Source organism: Callospermophilus lateralis, chromosome 3 (assembly GCF_048772815.1).
Source record: "Callospermophilus lateralis isolate mCalLat2 chromosome 3, mCalLat2.hap1, whole genome shotgun sequence".
In the NCBI taxonomy this organism is placed as follows: domain Eukaryota; kingdom Metazoa; phylum Chordata; class Mammalia; order Rodentia; family Sciuridae; genus Callospermophilus; species Callospermophilus lateralis.
The window spans coordinates 88762980-88781678 of NC_135307.1; the positions used below are offsets into that span (position 1 = coordinate 88762980).

An 18699-nucleotide genomic window follows, 5' to 3' on the forward strand; every position below is an offset into this window, starting at 1 on the left:
CCTAAGGTATAGAGCTCCTTTCCACAACCCGAATTCCAGAGCAAGGGTACCCAAGTGTTCGGGCAACTCACGTGGAGGTAGCACTTGAGCAGGGTGGTATCAATGATTTGAAGCAGCTTCTTCTTGGATTTGATGGTGGGAGTGCCTTCCATGAGTGGGGAGGTGCTAGACTGATGATCAGAGTCATTCAGCTTCTTTACCAACTGACTTCGTTTCTGCAAAGGTCAAAAATGTGGGGTCATGGCCAGCTTTATACCTTGCTTCAAAACCTAAGTTACTAAATAACTCTGAATATCTCCAAATCAGCTCATGTCTATTAACCCTGATCTCTCATTATGACTCTGATCTCAATTATCAAGGGTCATATGATGACTGCCAAATTCCCACAGTTACAATAACAATAGCAATAATTATCTATTAGTTTTTGCCTAGTCTAAAACTTCATATAAGTGGAATCATCCAGCTTGCATTCTTTTGTATCTGGCTAAGCTCATGGTCTTGTATGCTTTGGTATCTCTCTGGCATATTACTGGTGTCAGTTTACTTCATGTATTTCCAATGTCAGTGAAAAAGGCCAGGGAAGAACGTGTGCTCAGATTTCTAAAGCTAAATCATCGGCAGTAGAGGGCCTTCTATAGCACCTTAGACTTTGGGAAACACTATGTCCCAGGAACTCTTTTCCACTTGGCACAGGGCTGTACAATATGCACACTGAGGCAAGTTGGTGTGCTGCCTATAGGCTTGCAATCATAGCTGGGTTCCCTGAGAGCCCAATGTCAAGGAAGTGCAAAGGCTAAGCATGCCTAATTAGACCTGAAGATACTCACTGATCAAGAATCAGAGAATAGAAGGCAACACTACAATTTTTCTAACACTTCTCCATGTACACTGGAAGACCCCTTACAAAGGTGTGCAGGACATTTAACAGGGAAAAAATACAAGGTCTTCAACACTGAATGGATGCACAGGAAATAAATAATAACTTTTTGTGACAAATTGTGGGTTAGGAGGCTTTAAGGGAGATGTTCATTTTAGTATCGACTTCAAAATTTCACTTACCTGTCTGTAATAGTAAACTGAAATAAAAATTAATCTAAACATCTCCCAAAACACATGTTACAGAAGACTATTTATTAATAAGAAAGGACTATCCCAATATATGGCTAAATTTTAAAAAGTAAGCTACAAAACAGAATATATAGTTTGATATCCATTTGTAATAAATAAGCAAAAGCTAATTCATATATATGTATAAAACCCAAAGGGCAACATTAAAATGTTAGTTACTTATCTCAGGGAGTGGAGATATAGGTGATTTGTTTTTCTGCTTTGTATTTTTCTGTGTGTGTTCTTAAGTTTTCTGCACAGAGAAAGCATTTTACCCATATTTACATATGGTATCAAAGTTCATTTTAAAAACTTAATTTTCTTCCAACAATTAAAATTTATCCTTTTTAGTCCCTATAATAGTTTAGTTTGAATTCACTAGAAATTGTATGTGTTCCCTGGTATCATGATTTGGCAAAAAAAGAGCCCAATGGTACTATTAAGTTGGGAGAAGTAGCAGAAGAAACAGTGCCTCACATAGACCTCAAAAGCACCCATTTACAGAACACCTGTGGCATTATCAAAGACTCTCAAATCCCCATCATTGAGAAATAGGAATTAAAAATTCCAGGTGAATGCTTCCATATACCTCTGTGTTATACTTACCTGTGTCAGATAGTCGATCAGAGCTAAGTGAGCTTTCTCTAATTCAGCGCCAGACAACACAGGCAATGGGTTAGGATACTGCAATTGCTTCCTGTAGTCTGTGGGCAGCAGATCGGGGTACAGGCCCATGACGTGGGTGGGATCTACAAGGAAGGTAAATGTGATTCTTTTGGGAAGGAGACCAACAATTTAAGGATAAAATAAAACAAAACCATTACTATAACAAAATAAATTGCAGACTGATTTTTTTTGTGGGGGGGTGGTACTGGGGATTGAACTCAGGAATACTCGACCACTGAGCCACATCCCCAACCCTATTTTGTATTTTTTATTTAGAGACAGGTTCTCCCTGAGTTGCTTAGCACCTAGCCATTGCTGAGGCTAGCTTTGAACTCGTGATCCTCTTGTCTCAGCCTATTGAGCCACTAGGATTACAGGTGTGCGCCACTGCACCCGGCTTCCATACTGATTTTTAAAAGGGGAATGACTCTAAGTTCAGAAAAACTCAATGAATTTATGATCTGTGGACTTTATGTGTATTTCACTAAATGCTACAAAAATGGCATGACTCTATCTTTTAAGACACAGATATGTACACAGATTTAGAAATAAATATTTATCAATTCCTTAAAAGTAGAGGATAAAAAGCTTCCAAGGAAAAACCAGTGATATTTTAAAAAGATCAAGACTTAATAATAAAAATTTTATATGTCAAAAAAATGAATATTAGTTAAAAAGAAATACCCAGCTAGGGTTGTAATTCAGTGGTAGAGTGCTTGCCTAGCATGTGTGAGACACTGGATTCAATCCTCAGCACCACATAAAAAGAAAATAAAGGTACTGTGTCTACCTACAACTAAAAAGTATATATATGTATAAAAAAAGAAATACCCAGATAAAAGGTCAGAAAATATATTTGTGTTATACATGGCAAGAGGTTAGTACGTTTATTATATAAACAAATTTGCATAATTTGGTAATAAAAATGCAAGGTTTCATTTATAAATGGGCCAAAGAACTGAGAAGGAAAAAATAAGTGGGGAAATGTTCTGCTACATTAAGAATCTAATTATTTTATTTTAAAGAGAGAGAGAGAGAATTTTTTAATATTTATTTTTTAGTTTTCGGAGGACACAACATCTTTCTTTGTATGTGGTGCTGAGGATCGAACCCGGGCCGCACACATGCCAGGTGAGTGCGCTACTGCTTGAGCCACATCCCCAGCCCAAGAATCTAATTATTAAAAAGGTGACTTTCTCTTTTTTGCTCCTTACAATTTATTATAATTTCACAAATGCTTTATGGGTATCTATAACAACAAAATGCTGCAAGCAGCCATATATCCCTTCACCTACTACTGGGGAGTGGCTAAAAATAATTTACAGTACTTGCATATAGTAATAACACTGCATAATAATGCAAACATACAGTAATTAATAATGGAACACTATGTTGTTTATGGACAATTGGCACTTAGCATCTATTTTTCCTTTTCTATGTTCCTTCCTGCCAATGAATGCTATAAAGCTGAAAATGACTTTCCTAAAACTCCCTTGCAGTCGGTGTAATGAATGAAAATCTGGTTCTACCAATGAGAAGCATTATGTGTGAGTGTTGCAACTGGAAGTGAGACGAAGTCCTTCTTTGTACCAAGCTGCTGGTTCATTAGTGTTTGGCAGCCAGACTCAGCACAGTTCACTGTCTAGTAGCTTTGTCATCATCTAGAGGCACCTGCCCAGATGCAGATGTCTTTAGTCTGCTGTGTGGTAACAGAAGCCGCTGTGTGGCTTCAGCAGTGGAAGCAGCAGCAGCAACTGGCTGAGCTCTGGATTACAGGATATGCCCAGGAAATTAATGTCCAGTAGTGCATACTGGTTCTTTGCTTTTTTTTGATTCATCCAACAATCTGTGTATGTGCGTATTGAAATATATATAATTTTTATTATTTTAATCATTTATAATTATACAGTTCAATGATACTAAATATATTCATATTTTGGGCAACCTTCACTGCTATCCACTTCCAGAACTTTCCCATCATCACAAACTTAAACTCTGTACCCAATAAACAATCACTCCCCATTGGCTCATTTGAAGGAAGGATGACAGACATCAATTTCAGTTTGCCCAACACCTTTCTTAACAGCACTTTATATCCTTTTGGAGAGCTCCCTCTTCCACACTGTGTTTCATCTCAGTTGGAGAGGAGTCTTAGCCTTCAAAAGAGAAGGGCCAAAACACCATCAACAGCCCTAGTACAGTCTGGAAGTGGGACCAGGACCTATTCCTAGCCAATGAGATCCCCAATCTTGAGAAAGAAAAGCAAAATGACAAGCAATATGGCACACACCAACACATATCCCATCCCACATGCTCCTCTTGTGCAACAACATACACTCCTCCATCAAAGGTGGTGTCTGTGTCACCTTGAAACTGGATGGACCCTTGTAAATCAAAAGATAGCAGAAGCAACAGTCATAAATGGCACTGAAGCTTTCGCCTGGGTCTCTGAAACCACTCCCTGTGGGAAAAGCCAGCTGCTATGCATGAAGATATTCAGGCAGCTCTGTGGAGAGAACCATGTGAACAAGAACTGAGCCCCAAGCCCCAGCCAGTACCAACTTGTTAGCCGTGAGAGTGAGCCAGCTTAGCCCAGTCAGATGATAGTAGCCCAGCCAACATCCAACTGTAACCACAAGAGACCTGCAGCAAGAACTATTTGGCTGAACCCTTCCCAAATTCCTGACCTAGAAATAGAGAGAGAGAGGCGCGGGGGAGTGGGGTGGAGATAAAGAGTGAGAGAGGGGCTGTTGGGGGAGAAAGAGAGAGAACAGATGTTTATTGTTTTGAGCTATAAAGTTTTAGGGTGACTTGTACAACATTAGATAGCTGATGCATTGGTAGGGGGCAATTTTCATTGAGGATAACACAAAGGGGGATGTGGTCATGATAATAGTATAGGAAGTGGCTATGCCAGAACAAGACTCCCTAACCTGTCCTGGCTATAAAGTGATTACTGTTCTGTTTCCTGCTTCCTATTTCAATGCCATCCAACAATCCTTTTTTTTTTTGGTACCAGGGATTTAACCCTAGAGTGTTTAACCACTGAGACACATTCCCAGACCTTTTTTATTTTGAGAAATAAAAGCTTGTTAAGTTGTTGCAGCTGGCTTGAACCTGTGATTCTCTTACCTTAGCCTACCAAATTACTGGGATTATAGGCACCTGGCCCTGCCTATTTTTTTTTTTTTTTAGGGGGGTACCAAGGATTGAACTCAAGGGCACTTGGCCACTGAGCCACAACCCCAGCCCTATTTTGTATTTCCTTTAGAGACAGGGTCTTATTGAGTTGCTTAGTGCCTCACCATTGCTGATGCTGGCTTTGAATTTTTGATCCTCCTGTCTCAGTTCCCCCAAGGCACTAGGACTTGCCTATTCTTAAGCCTTGTGTCCTATCACCTTTATGGTTCCCTCTAATTGTCACCCCCCTAATATTCCAATAAACCCTCTTACTTTGTCAGATTATGCTAACATTATTCAGACTTGAGTCATTATTAATTACAACCAAGAACCTGAACTCATACAAGGAGTTATCACAGGGCATTATTGACCAGTCTTGGAAGATAGTGAAGAAAAGTCAAAGCAAAGATGAGGAAGGAGAAGATAATAATATGGTAGAGAAGAAAACTAAGTATATATGGATTATATATGAATTGATCCAAATTAAGCAAAAATGGAACATACAGAAATGAAAAGATTTGGTTTTTTTTTTTTTTTTTGAGGTGGGGAGGGATACTGGTGATTGAATCCCAGGGGTGCTTTACTACTGAGCTACTTCTCCAGGCCTTTTTTGTTTTTTAATTTTAAGGTAGGGTCTCACCAAGTTGCTGAGGCTGGCCTTGAACTTGTACTCCTGCCTTAGCATCACCACTGCCAGTTGCTGGGATTATAGGTGTGTGCCACCATGGCCAGGCCATTATACACCTTTTGTAGAGGAGAAATTAAAGCACAGAAAGGTCCAGTAGTTCTGCCTAAGCTCCTGGAGAGATCTTAGGACACTAAGAAAAGGGAGGACTTCACAGCACCTTCCTATGTTGGCTCTCAAAAATGAACTACTATTTAACCCAGGGACTTTTGTTTAGAAGACATTCAATAAAACACCAGATGATCAAATACACATTTGGTGAACTGAATGACTCTCTTACCTTTCTATAAAGGTGAAGGCAAATCATTCTGGAAAATTAGAAGTCTGTATTTATGGATGAGACCATTTTCATAAGATTAGGACTGTGAAAATGTAACCAATACGCCACCCACAGGATCTTGTTATACATGCAGATCAAAAGTCTGGTATCCCTATTCTTTCCAATTTCCATTCTCTCTGTAGTTCCTATCTCAATGCCACACCCACTTGTTACCTGTGCCAAGTTTAGCAAAGACCTGCATGGACTCATCAAAGCGTTTCTGGCAGAAGAGGTTGAAGGCATACAAGTTCTTGATGTGATGAATTTGTTGCTGCTTTTCACTGTCAGAATCATCTTTCATTTCCTAATAAAAGCATAGAAAAGGTGAGAGCTAACTTATTCAACAAGTATTTTTTTTTAATACTTATTTTTTAGTTGTAGTTGGACACAATACCTTTTATTTATTTATTTTTACGTGGTGCTGAGGATTGAATCCAGGGCCTCACACATGCTAGGCGAGTGCTCTACCACTGAGCCACAACCCCAGCCCCTTAACAAATATTTTTCAGTACAATCTAAGTGAGACAATATCATAGAAACCACAAGTGCCAAAGTGTATAAGAAAAAAACCTGGCATCTGCCCTCCCTGACTGCCCTGACAGTCTAACTATAAGTACCTATGCAAATAAAACACATCAGAGTTTCTACAAAATGCCAAACCATTATTCCTGAAAACTGTCAAGGTCATGAGAGACAAGGAAAGTTGAAGAAACTGTCAAAGGCCAGAGGACACTAGGGACAATTAAATGCAAAGTGATTTACAGATTTGATTCTGGAACAGAAAAGAGAACATTAAATTAAGAAAACTGGCCAAATCTGAATAAATTCTAGTGTTTAGTTTAAAAACAAAAAAATAGGGTAAGAATGATGACAGAAACATGTGGGAGAGGTACCTAATGCAGTCTGAGTTGTAACTGAGATATGAAGGATGAGTTGTAGTTAGTTAGCCAAGTGCAGCTGGGAAGGTGATAGAAAGAAATGGAAGACAAATGTGTGCTCCTGGCAAAGTAGCATGCATGAGGCCCTAAAATAACAGAGAGCACTGTGCAAGGGCTTAAAGTGACAGTAAGAGCACAGGGTGCTCAAGAAATGAGAGACATCTGGCATGGCCAACACATTTGGCAAAGGTCCTAATCACAGCAAAATCTTAATAAATAGGGCTATTATCAACTTTGTTTTCTCCTGATAACCTTTCCCTCCTTATATCTTTTTAAACCAATCTTTACTAAATTTATTTTCTTTCTTAAAAATATCTCTCAATTTCCTCCTTCCCTTCTCTGCCTCTTCTTTTCCCCTCCCCTTTCATTCCCTCCCTATTGCCATCTCAGTTCAACCACTGTCAGCATGTTGCTGAACCTGGTTCAAGTTCTCCTGCTTGGTGCTTCAAAGACTTCCAAAACCTGGCACTGGCCTCCTTATTGAGCTTATTTTCAATCATCTGCTCCAGTTAGTACAGACTATGAATGTTCTAGAAATGCATGAAACTTGCTTTCACTTTTTTAACTTTCTCTGATTTTCAATGCTGTTTCCTGCTTCTGATCCTAATCTTACCTATACTTAAAAGACCAACTCAAGCATCTGTCTTCAGATGCCTTTCCCAGCACACAGTGAACTGTCCCTAAAATTTCACTTCATTTTGTCAATACCAAAGTTTAGTATAAAATTGCCCTCTGGAAGTTTCATGCATATTCTCTATTTAAATAAAGATAGGTTCCCTCAAGACTAAAGTGATGCCAACCAATCTTCTTTTGTCATACAAGCAGTACATAGTAATTTGAGACTAGAAAAGAGGAGAAATGTGGGAACCTACTTTCATCTTCTTGTGTGTAACTTTTACTTTTTATGGTGCTGGGACGCTAACCCAGGGCCTTGTCCATGCTGGGTAAGTGCTCTACTTCTGAACCACACCCCCAGCTCTTCTAGATTGTCTACTGCACAAGGCACAAGGCAGAACACTGAAAAATTCTAAGCTCTTTCTGTCAAAAAAAAAAAAAAAAAAAAAAGACACTAAAAAGATTTATGTACTGCATATCCTTTTGTAAAGTTTATAATCTAAGTATGTTATTCATTTATGTTGAATCACAAGTAAAAGATTCAACAAAGTTTTAAGGTTTGGTATTAGGGATTCAATCCAAGGGATGCTTTAGCACTGAGCTAAATGCTAAATCCCCAGACATTTTGAAATTTTTAATTTTGAGATAGGGTCTTGCTAAGTCGCTGAAAGTGTCTCTAAATCGTTGGTGTGGGCTCTGAATTTGTGATCCTTCTGTCTTAGCCTCCTGAGTTGCTAAGATTACAGGCATGTACCACCCTGTCTGGCAACCAGACAGGGTGGTACATGCCTGTACCAGTCTTAAGACTGAGTTTCTATTTTAAATCCAGAACTTACACACACAAAATAAATGTTGCTCTTTAAAAGCAGCCACCATTGGGCTGGGATTGTGGCTCAATGGTAGAGTGCTTGCCTAGCAAGTGCCTTAGCACCACATAAAAATAAACTAAAAATATTGTGTGTCCACCTACAACTAAAAAATAAATATTAAAAAAAAAGTAGCCACCATAAGTGATTAAAACATATGTAATTTTGAGGGGCTGGGGTTGTGGCTCAGTGGTAGAATGCTCGCCTAGCACATGTGAGGCACTGGGTTCGATCCTCAGCACCACATAAAAAGTTAATAAATAAAATAAAGATATTGTGTCCAACTACAACTAAAAAAATGAAAATAAAGTTAAAAAAATCTAATTTTTAAAAAGTGGCCATTGCTTTCCATTTAGCAACAGTTTATAAGATACTCTAGAGATTAAATTCTATTACTATATTTTCATCAAAATTTCTTTAAATTAGTACTGTCCAATTTAATAACTAGATTAGGCTCAGAATGACTTTTAGTTGTTTCTTGAAATCAAGTCCACCCACTATAGATGACAATCACCATCATCTACATAAGACAATCATGAGGATGTTTAAAAGAATAAGACACAGACTCTGAAGTTATTTCCAAAATGGTTTTTGGCAATAGAAGTATCACTGGCACGGTCACTGCTTTGCTGTCAACAATCTCCCACAACATATAGGAGAGTAGCTGCTTTGGTTTGAATTATGTATCTCATCAGAGGTTTGAATTTTGGAAACTTGGTCCCTAGGATGGTAGCACTGGGAAATGGTGTGTACCTTTAAGAGGTCGGGACTGCTGAGAGGTTCTGTGGGTCACTAGGGGTATGAGATAGTTCTCATGCAATCCCTTGGTAGCTCTTAAGACAGGGTTGTTATAAAAGGAGCAAGCCTGGACCCTCCTGGCTTGAGGTGTAATTGCTTGCTCCTGCATGGACTCCTCTCATCGTTATCCACGCCAGAAGGAGTTACAATCAATGGAAAGCACTCACTAGAATCTTCACTATGCCATTTAGACTTTGAACCTCCCAGACTGTGAGTTAAATAAACTTTTTTTTTCTTCATAAGTATCCTATGTTTATTATTTTGCTACAATGATAATGATTATATTACCATAATAATTTTAATCAAGTAATAATTGTAAATAAAAGATATAGCCTGGTTGACAATAACTTGAAGTAGTTTCAGAATACCTAAAGAAGGCCTACTTATATAAACACAGGAGTTCACTGTTGAAAGGAATTTTGAGGTGAGGGCAGAATCTCAAGTTCGAAGCCAGCCTCAGCAACTTTAGTTGCTGCATTCAATAAGACTGTCATATCAAATTAACGACTGTTACTACACTTCAATGTTTGTATTTTTAAAAAGTTTTCATGCTTCCTTTCTTCCTTTTTTTTGTCCCCCAGTGCTGAGAATCTAAACCAGGGCCTTGCATTTGCCAGGCAATCACTCTACCATTGTCAGCAAAGGTGGATGCATTTTTTGTGCACCTCAGTGGTCTTTAATTTTAAAACCTATATAATATCTACTGAATTATTTTATTAACCCATTAATTCTATAAGATACTATTATTATTGACATTGATACTATTATTATTATTGAAAAAGTAAAATCACTTAAGAATTACATAGTTATTTTAAGCACAAGTCAAACCCTGGATTGAAGATCTTTGACTTTCACCTCTGTGCTTATTGTAGTAGTCCAAACTAAATATGAACATCAAATTCACCTAATTTCAAGAACAACGAGGAAGGCAGACTCATACCCCAATGTTAAGAGCAAGACTTACTGCGAGCTGCAGAGCCAATTCAAACTGCTTGTCCTGGAGAAGCTGTTGGATTTGAGTTGCCATAGGGACAGGAATGAGTCTCCAAACAAAATGATTGCTGGCCACATAGATAATGTTTGATCTGGAAGCAGGAGTTAAGAATACGGTAACAGAGCATAGGCTTTATGATGACACAGGTGACTTTAAAGCTTTGGCATAATATGGCAACAACAGTAAAGAAATTCCTTACCCTCCTGAGGTAATGAAACGGGGCCTCTGCAATTCAATGCTCTGGACGAGAAGCCTTGGCTCAAAAGTTCGAATCTCCACATATCGAGGCAACACTGCGATGATATAAGGAGGCTGGTGCTCTGAGCAAGAAAGAACATGTACTGGTCAAAGGCTTTAGGCTTATGGAGTGTTTCAATTGTCCATAGCAAGCTTCATTCATTCATTTTGTAATAATGGGAAATAAACACAGGGCTAGGCAAGCATTCTATTGTTTGTGCTACATCCCTAGCCCTCTAAGCTGCATTTAAATTATCTTTAAATTATCTTAAATTATCTTTAAAAGTCAAATACCAAGCCAGGATCCTACACTGTAATATAGGAAGGAAAAAAATATTGCTTTGCCTAAGTGATGTCAAGAGAAATCTTCACAAAAAAAATGTTTCCTTGGGGCTGGGGATGTGGCTCAAGCGGTAGCGCGCTGGCCTGGCATGCGTGCGGCCCAGGTTCGATCCTCAGCACCACATACAAACAAAGATGTTGTGTCTGCTGAAAACTAAAACATAAATTAAAAAAAAAAAAAAATGCATCCACCTTTGCTGACAGTGACCTGATTCCACTGTTTCCCCTAAAGAACTGGATGAAAGCATCACTGGCATCTTTCTCATCAATCAGAGTCAGACTGACAAAAGTGGGATGCAGCTGCTCCTAACAGTGCCTCAGTGGGAGAATCTGGTGATTAAAAACAAGTTGTTCACTGTCTTGAAAAGGACAAGAGGAAGGCAATTTCTTTTTTGCTCTGTTCATATTTCTAGTCAATGTTGTTTTTTCACAAAATTTTCACAGGGATCTGATGCAAAAATCCACTTTTGTAATTACAGTTTGAATGCTTCTGTCCCCTCTAACACTACGTGTGTTGGAAACTTAATCCCTGATGCCAATAGCATTGGGAGGTACAGCCTAATGAGAGGTGTTTAGGTCATGAGGGCTCAGCTCTCATAAATAGATTAATGCAGCTATAAAAAGGCCTCGTGGGAATAGGTTCTCTCTGCTCTTCTGTCATGTGCAGACACAGAGTTCGTCCCTCTCTTGTCTTTTACCTTCCTTCCATGAAGCAAGAAGACCCTCACCAGATACCAGTCGTTGGTCCCTTGATCTGGGACTTCCAAGCCTTCAAAACTGTGAGGAAATAAATTTCTGTTCTTTAAAAATTCCCCAGTCTGTGGTATTCTGTTATACCATCACAAATGGACTTAGACAATGTCTAACTGGTAGACGGAGAAAGAGCTGGACATAATTCTCAGTATGGTTATTTACTTTCTTTTTTTTTATTATATATTTATGGTTATATATAATCGGCTCATCCCAAAGTGTGGTTATATTTTATTTAATATTTGCTGTGACTTATGAGTCTATTATCCAAAAAAACCACTTTTTTGTTTTTTAAAGACATGGTCTCGCTGGGCATGGTGGCACATGCCTATAATCCCAGCAATCTGGGATGCTGAGGCAGGAGAATCTCAAGTTCGAAGCCAGGCTCAGCAACTTGGTGAGGCCTTAGGCAACTTAGTGAGACACTGACTCAAAATAAAAAATAAAAATATAAAAAGGGCTGGGGATGTGGTTCAGTTTTAAGTGGCCCTGGATTCAATCCCCAGTACCAAATAAAAAAGAAAAAAAGAAAAGGGGCGGGGGGCTCTCTAGGTTGCCTGTTAAATCAGGCTGGCCTTATGCTTGTGATTCTCCTGACTCACCTCAAGAGTAGCTGTGAATATAGGCATGTGCCCAAAATACTTTCATTTTACTATCCATGACCCAAAATTTACCCTTGTTGATCCATGTAAATTCTTGGATTACACTCTTTTTCTCCATTCTTCCTATTTTTTTAAGAATATCAGTTACCACATCCAAACCTAAAGTGCCAAATGAGGCAGAATAATCCCTCAAGAGTGCTAAAAAAAGTCAGTATGTAAAAAGTATAAAATCTCCCTTTCTTTGACAGGTTACATGGTAACAGAGATTGAACATAAATGGAGGTATTTAGTAAATAAGCAACACAGAACGTATCTTTTAAAATACAAAAATTCTGAATATAAGACTGAATAAAGATCTGCTTTACTTTATAATGAACTATGAAATAAATTTATTACTTGGATACTATACATTAAATATAATCGCAGCAACTTCAACAATAGGGAATGAGGGTGTAAATCAGTGGTAGAACTCTTACTTAGCATGTGTGAGGCGGGGGTTTCAATCCCCAGTGCAGCCAACACTCTCCCACCACCTCCAGACTCCCCCCCCCCAAAAAAAAAAAAAAAAAAACCCAGGCATGTTTTACCACCAGTTCTTTTTATTTTTTTGAGACAGGGTCTCATTAAGTTGCTGAGAAACTCGTTAAATTGCTAAGGCTGGCCTCAAACTTCAAATACTCCTCTCTCAGCCTCCAAAGTCTCTGGGATTATAGGTGTGTGCCACCTTGCATGGCTTGTCCCCTCTAACACTCATGTTGGAAACTGCTGTTGTGTTTTTTGCCATGCTTAAAAATAAAAAATTTTTAAATGTAACAAAAGAGTAAAAAAGCAAACCACTATTTGGCATAATTACACAGAAATTTAACCTCAAAGAATATATTCCTAAGAATAGTTTCTTGGTATGGTTAACTTGCTATGAATTTATATTCTCTTTTTTGGGGGAAGTACTGGGGATTGAGCTCATGGGCACTTGACCACTAAGCCATATCCCCAGCCCTATTTTGTATTGTATTTAGAGACGGGGTCTCACTGAATTGCTTAGCGCCTCATTGTTGCTGCTTTGAACTCACAATCCTCCTGCCTCAGCCTCCATAGCTTCTGGGATTACAGGTGTGCGCCACCCCACCCAGCTGAATTTATGTTCTTAATTAGCCATTTTCTAATAAAAAAGCTTTCTCTATTATATTTGAATTTATACTCTGAACACTATCATAAGATCTCAAGGTTAGAAGGCAACTAAAAAATAAATAACTTGAAGTTTCAAGTCAAATTTACCACAGTTTGAATGCTATTGCAATTATTTTGCTGATTTTGGGGGTTGGGGGTGGGTCTGGGGATTGAATCTAGAGGTGCTTTTATCACTGAGTTACATCTACAGTGCTTTTTATTTTGAAACAGGGTCTCACTAAGTTGCTAAGGGCCTTGCTAAGTTGCTGAGGCTGGCCTTAATTTTGTAATCTCCTAGTTAGCCTCTCAAGTTGCTGGGATCACAAGCATGTGCCACCATGCCAGGCAGTTCTAATATTTTTCATTTTAACAAAAATAATAATAAAAATCAAAATTATGTTGTTTTGTATTGAATTTTTTTTTCTTTTTATGCTGGCCTCATTTTGAAAAGTTAGCACAATTTTCTTTAGTGCTAACTGTATAAATATGTAAAAATTTCTTTCTCCTTTCAAAATCTGGCCCACTTGTATAAGGTCTAATTTGATTTTTTTTTTTAAAAGGTAATCTGTAATAGAAACTCATTTGCTTGTCATCTTATTCGTTCAGTCTCCCCAACTCTTTGATAATAGAGACTTTCTGGATCTCATTATGACTTCAAAACTTGTCAGGGTGGCTAGCATATAGTAGACATACAATGAACAGATGGCTGATAAAGATAATGACTTATTCATTCAATAAGTATTTTCTAAAAGGATCTGATGTTTCAGGCACTGTACTACACAGTAAGGATTTAAAGAGGATCAAGACATAAGCCCAGACCTTATAGAGCTCCTACATGAGCAAAGGACATAGATCACTCACTGTATTCTGAGTGATATGGTACCATGACAGCAATATCTCAGAGGGTTGCCAAAGGCTGGAAAGAGTGACTAATCCTATCTTTGGCCCAAAGAAGGCTTCACAGAGGAAGTGCCTCAAAATGTGGCTCAGTAGCTTAAGGCACAGAAATGTTTTTGAGAAGCACCATGGAAGGTACTGGAAACTAGCAAGGGTTTTAAAACAGGAATTGTCACGCCAGGGAAACAGAAATACCCTTCAAACAAATTATGTGTATCTTGAGCTTAACTGCCAATTTTTTTCTCTCCGAAAAGGAAAATAAAGTTCTCTAGAACATCAGGAAGCAGCCTGTGAAGCTCTTAGGACTCCCAAACTTATCAACATACATAATCTTGGGTCTTTTAAAACACTGTCCTTTGATTTCCCTTCCTTTTTATTTACCTTCCTCTAAATACCACCAGAACGTGATGCTTTTATTAAGACATTCTACCACTGAGGATTCTGCTGGCCTCTGAGATTTTTTCATTGACCTGGAACAACTGGCCTATTTTATTCCTACATAATTCAGATCACCTATTTCAGCTAGGTCAGTATCTGTAACGACCTCCCACATATCAGCATGTCTTTGTATTTCCACATTACTCTTTCTGCCTAGAATGAAAGGAAATTTTTCTTAGCAAGATCCCAAACTCCCTACCTGGTCTGGTCCAAACTTACCTATACAGTGGAATGTCTTCCTGACTAAACTATGAATTTCCCTCTCTATGAACTGCTGGATTTTAATACACTCCAATTAACACCTTAAGTGGTGACTTGTTTTTTGTCTTTATCCAAGATGTAGTGCTTGTCTCTCGAGCTATAGTCCTTAGAGACAGAAAGCATGTCTGTGCCCCATTCCACAGCAGTGACTATATAAAAATGTTCATGCTTCTGACCACAAAGAAATTATTGCAAAAGTGGCATCATGCTTCCAAGCAACGATACTGCAGAGAGTTGGGAACTTGAGGCAGACGGAGCAACAGAAACATCTAATATGTAGGACAGAAGCTGACACTTAAATGCAATCTGTGCCTCTAAGCTACAAAAATAATGGCAACCATCAAAAGTTTTTCATATGAAGTTATACATATTAAAGTAATAAATAAGGAATTTCCACAAACTTCCAAATGTAGTCTATTAGGAAGAAGACGCATGTACAAAAACATTAAGAAGGTGGAAGAAAATAAACCAAGAAGTAAAACTAGCAGTAGACAATCTCTTTCTAAAATGTACATTTCTGTTTACATTTCCCCCCACTGTGGAGCAAAACTCAGCTTCTTGTAAAAACTAGGTTATCTCATTTTTTAAGGACTCTAAAAACACTGTCTACTTAAAAGAAGGGAACTGAGCGGAACGTGAAGCAGTCTACTAAAGCTATGTATGAGTGGGACTCCATGCTACAGGGATGACATGCAACACCAGCACAAAACGGCAAACAATAGCTATTGCTGGTCTCACCCATGGCCACAGGTATGTCTGTCCAATTCAGGGCACATTTCTGTGTGCAGATTCCCTCCTCATTGAGGACCACAGTAAGATCATCCTGACCCACAGCCACTTTTCCATCTGCCAGAGGTGCGACTAAGGGCTCCAGTTGTTTTCCTGTTGGAAAGAGTTCTTTGATGGACCCTTTTCCATCCACCTAGAAAAAAACAAAGTGAATCAATCAAGATTCCCTAGCCAGAGGCATGAAAAAAGCCTGAAAAGAAAAGCCCATGATATTCCTTGTTTGACATAAAGTATCATAGTGTTCCTTATAACAACTTTTATCACAGTATAAAACCAATTATTTAATATACAGAAAGTAACTAAGGATGTCAGGTGCTCCAAGTTGCAGAGCCACTGCAGCTCTCACATACTGCTGGTGGAAATCAAAATGCTACAGTCATTTTGTTTGCCAGTTTCTTACAAGTTAAATATAAACTTACTATATGACCCATCAACCCCATTCCAAGACATTTGCCCAAGGGAAATGAAAAGTTATGTTTATGCAAAATCTGAATGCATATGTTTATAGCAGTTTTATTCATAATTGCTAAAAACTGAGAATAACTATCCTTCAATTGTTGAATGGATAAAACATAATACATCTACACCAGAGAATGTTACTCAGTTATGAAAAAAATAAACCATGATCACAAACAACATAAATGTATCCATTTCAAATACATTATGTTCAGTGAAAGAAGCCAGATTCAAAAGGCTACCTATTGTATGACTGTACTACATAAAATTCTGAAAAAGATAAATGTTAAAGAGACAACTGATCTGTGGTTACCAGAGGTTTGGGAGTTAGGTGAGGGGCTAATTTCAAAGGGGCACTTTGAGGGAATTTTTAGGGTGACAAAATTGCTCTGAATTTTTTTTTTTTTCTTCACTTTCCCAAATTTTATTAAGGAAAAAAGCAATGGTAGTAAATCTCTAGAACATAGTCAATTTTCTGGGATTCCTCCCTTGAAAATATGACATTTGATTTCCAAACACATGCCGAAAGTGTACTGGTTCCCAATTGTACTAAGTAGATAAGAAGCTAAAATCCTGAAGTATTCATCTTCCAAGTTTCCCTGGTCGGTGGTCTGTCTTTGGATCAGCAATAATTCAAATAGCTGAATTACCTGAACAGCTACTATGGTTTCATTAATTTTTGTCTGTAGTTCTCTGAGCTCTTCTATATGCAGCAATTGCAGAATATGGGCAGCTTCATTAAGAACTGCATCTCCTGTGTCAAAGTCAAGAATATGTTTGTCTAAAGCAACAGGCAAGCCCTCTTTTTTTTAATTTGTTTTAGCGCTCTTGAACCAAAATGTGAATTGCCTTAAACATTACCAAGTAATCACCATGGGTCGAATCTGAAGAAGGTGAGCCAAAGCCATCACACCAGCCTTATAGTTAGGATTATTTACATCCAAACTGATCAAGGGCTCTGCATTTTTAGTTGCACTGTCAGTATTTTTTGCATTATCAGGTACCAAGTCTTTGTATTTTTCAGCGTTATCTCCATACTCAACTCTAACAGCTAAGCCAAGAAGCCAGTCAACTGCTTCTTGTCCATCCTGAATCTTGAAAGGACAGTTAACATCTCTGAGATACTTTTCAAAGAACTTGGGCCAGTCACTGCTGTGGATGTTTCTTAAATTACCTGTCTTCAATCTTGTAGTTCTGATTTTCTGGTCTTCAAGACAAACAATAAGATTTCTAAATTCTGTTTCATCTTTACAGTTGAAGCTGGAAAGATTGTGGTAGTCGAGAGTCATCAGCTTGAGTAGAACACGGTCCCCATTTCTTGCTCTGATCCCCCGGGCCTTGCCGGGAGAGGAGAAGCAAGGGCCAGAATTGCTCTGAATTTTGACTATGACATTAGTTACACAATTCTGGGCATTTGTCAAAAATGCATAACAATTGAATAACAAAAGGAATGAAGTTTGTTGTATGTCAATAAATAAATAACTTCTGAATAGCTTGGGGTCCAAAGCAAGATTTCCTACCTTCAGCAAACTGTACCCCCGCCAATTGCAGTGGCACATGCCCATAATCCCAATCAAGAGGATGAAGCAGAAGGATCACAAGTTGAAGACTAGGGCAACTTGATGAGACCCTATCTCAAAATAAAAAATATAAAGGGGTTTGGGATAGGAACCAGGCTATAGCTCAGTGGTAGAAATCTTGCTTGCACATGTGAGGCACTGGGTCAAGCGAGAGAGAAAGAGGGGGAGAGAGAGAGAGAGAGAGAGAGAGAAGGGGGAGAGAGAGAGAGAGAGAAAGAGAGAGAGAGAGATTGAGATTGACTGATTATGTCCATCTACAACTAAAAAAATTATCAAAAAATAAAAGAAAGAAAGAAAGAAAGAAAACCAGGCTGAGGATGTAGCTCAGTGGTGGAATGGCCCTGGACTGAATTCCATGTACCACCAAAAAAAGAAAGAAAACTTCACTTCTTGGGAAAAAAATTGCCCAAATTATATTGTTATGTTGTGTGCAAGTACAAGTACTTAAAAATGAATTCCACTACTATATATAATAGTGATAATATGCCAATGAAAAATACATATGTAATTAAAAAATGTAAGAAGAAAACTATCCCCAAGAAGATGAAGAAGACAGGGGATATAGCTCAGTGGTAGAAAATTTGCCTACCATAGTGGAGGTGATGGAAGAATCCACAGAATTCAGAGGATTGAGATCCCTAATCCCACTTTTGGCTTAGTTCTCCACTCCTTGTAGACTTCTCTCAGTACCTATATGCTCAGTTGTTACTTAGTCAGCTGCACAACAGTGATTCCTTCAGGAGTTTGCAAACCCAATGCTGGTAAAATCAAAATATTCCAAAAATAAACATACAGAACAAATATATCAAAAAGATACACAGTGGGAAGTAGGGAGAAAGCCTTCTAGAATTGCCAAGGATTATTAAAGTTGTGTAAAGCTAAGGAATTTAGATTGCTTTATGATAGGAATGGTATATCAATCTTTTCTAGAGTATATTTATTAGAAGAAAAAAAAAACAATGTTGTATTTATTTACCACTTAAGAGAAAAAGCAGATTGAAACAATGTGTAA

General features: G+C 38.2%; 1 protein-coding gene and 1 pseudogene across 3 annotated transcripts in view; both read right to left on the reverse strand.

Moving 5' to 3' along the window:
• Vps39 (VPS39 subunit of HOPS complex) overlaps window positions 1–18699 on the reverse strand; it is a 46020-nt gene that overhangs the window by 9008 nt on the left and 18313 nt on the right. For all 3 annotated transcript variants that reach the window (XM_076850611.2, XM_076850610.2, XM_076850612.2), the window contains 6 exons: window positions 15601–15784; window positions 10368–10488; window positions 10139–10259; window positions 6132–6261; window positions 1714–1856; window positions 72–215 (listed from right to left, as the gene is read on the reverse strand). In XM_076850611.2, the coding sequence (XP_076706726.1) occupies window positions 72–215; window positions 1714–1856; window positions 6132–6261; window positions 10139–10259; window positions 10368–10488; window positions 15601–15784 (843 nt within the window). The remainder of the gene's footprint in view (window positions 1–71; window positions 216–1713; window positions 1857–6131; window positions 6262–10138; window positions 10260–10367; window positions 10489–15600; window positions 15785–18699) is intronic.
• On the reverse strand, window positions 16636–17597 carry LOC143394006 (RNA transcription, translation and transport factor protein pseudogene; annotated as a pseudogene).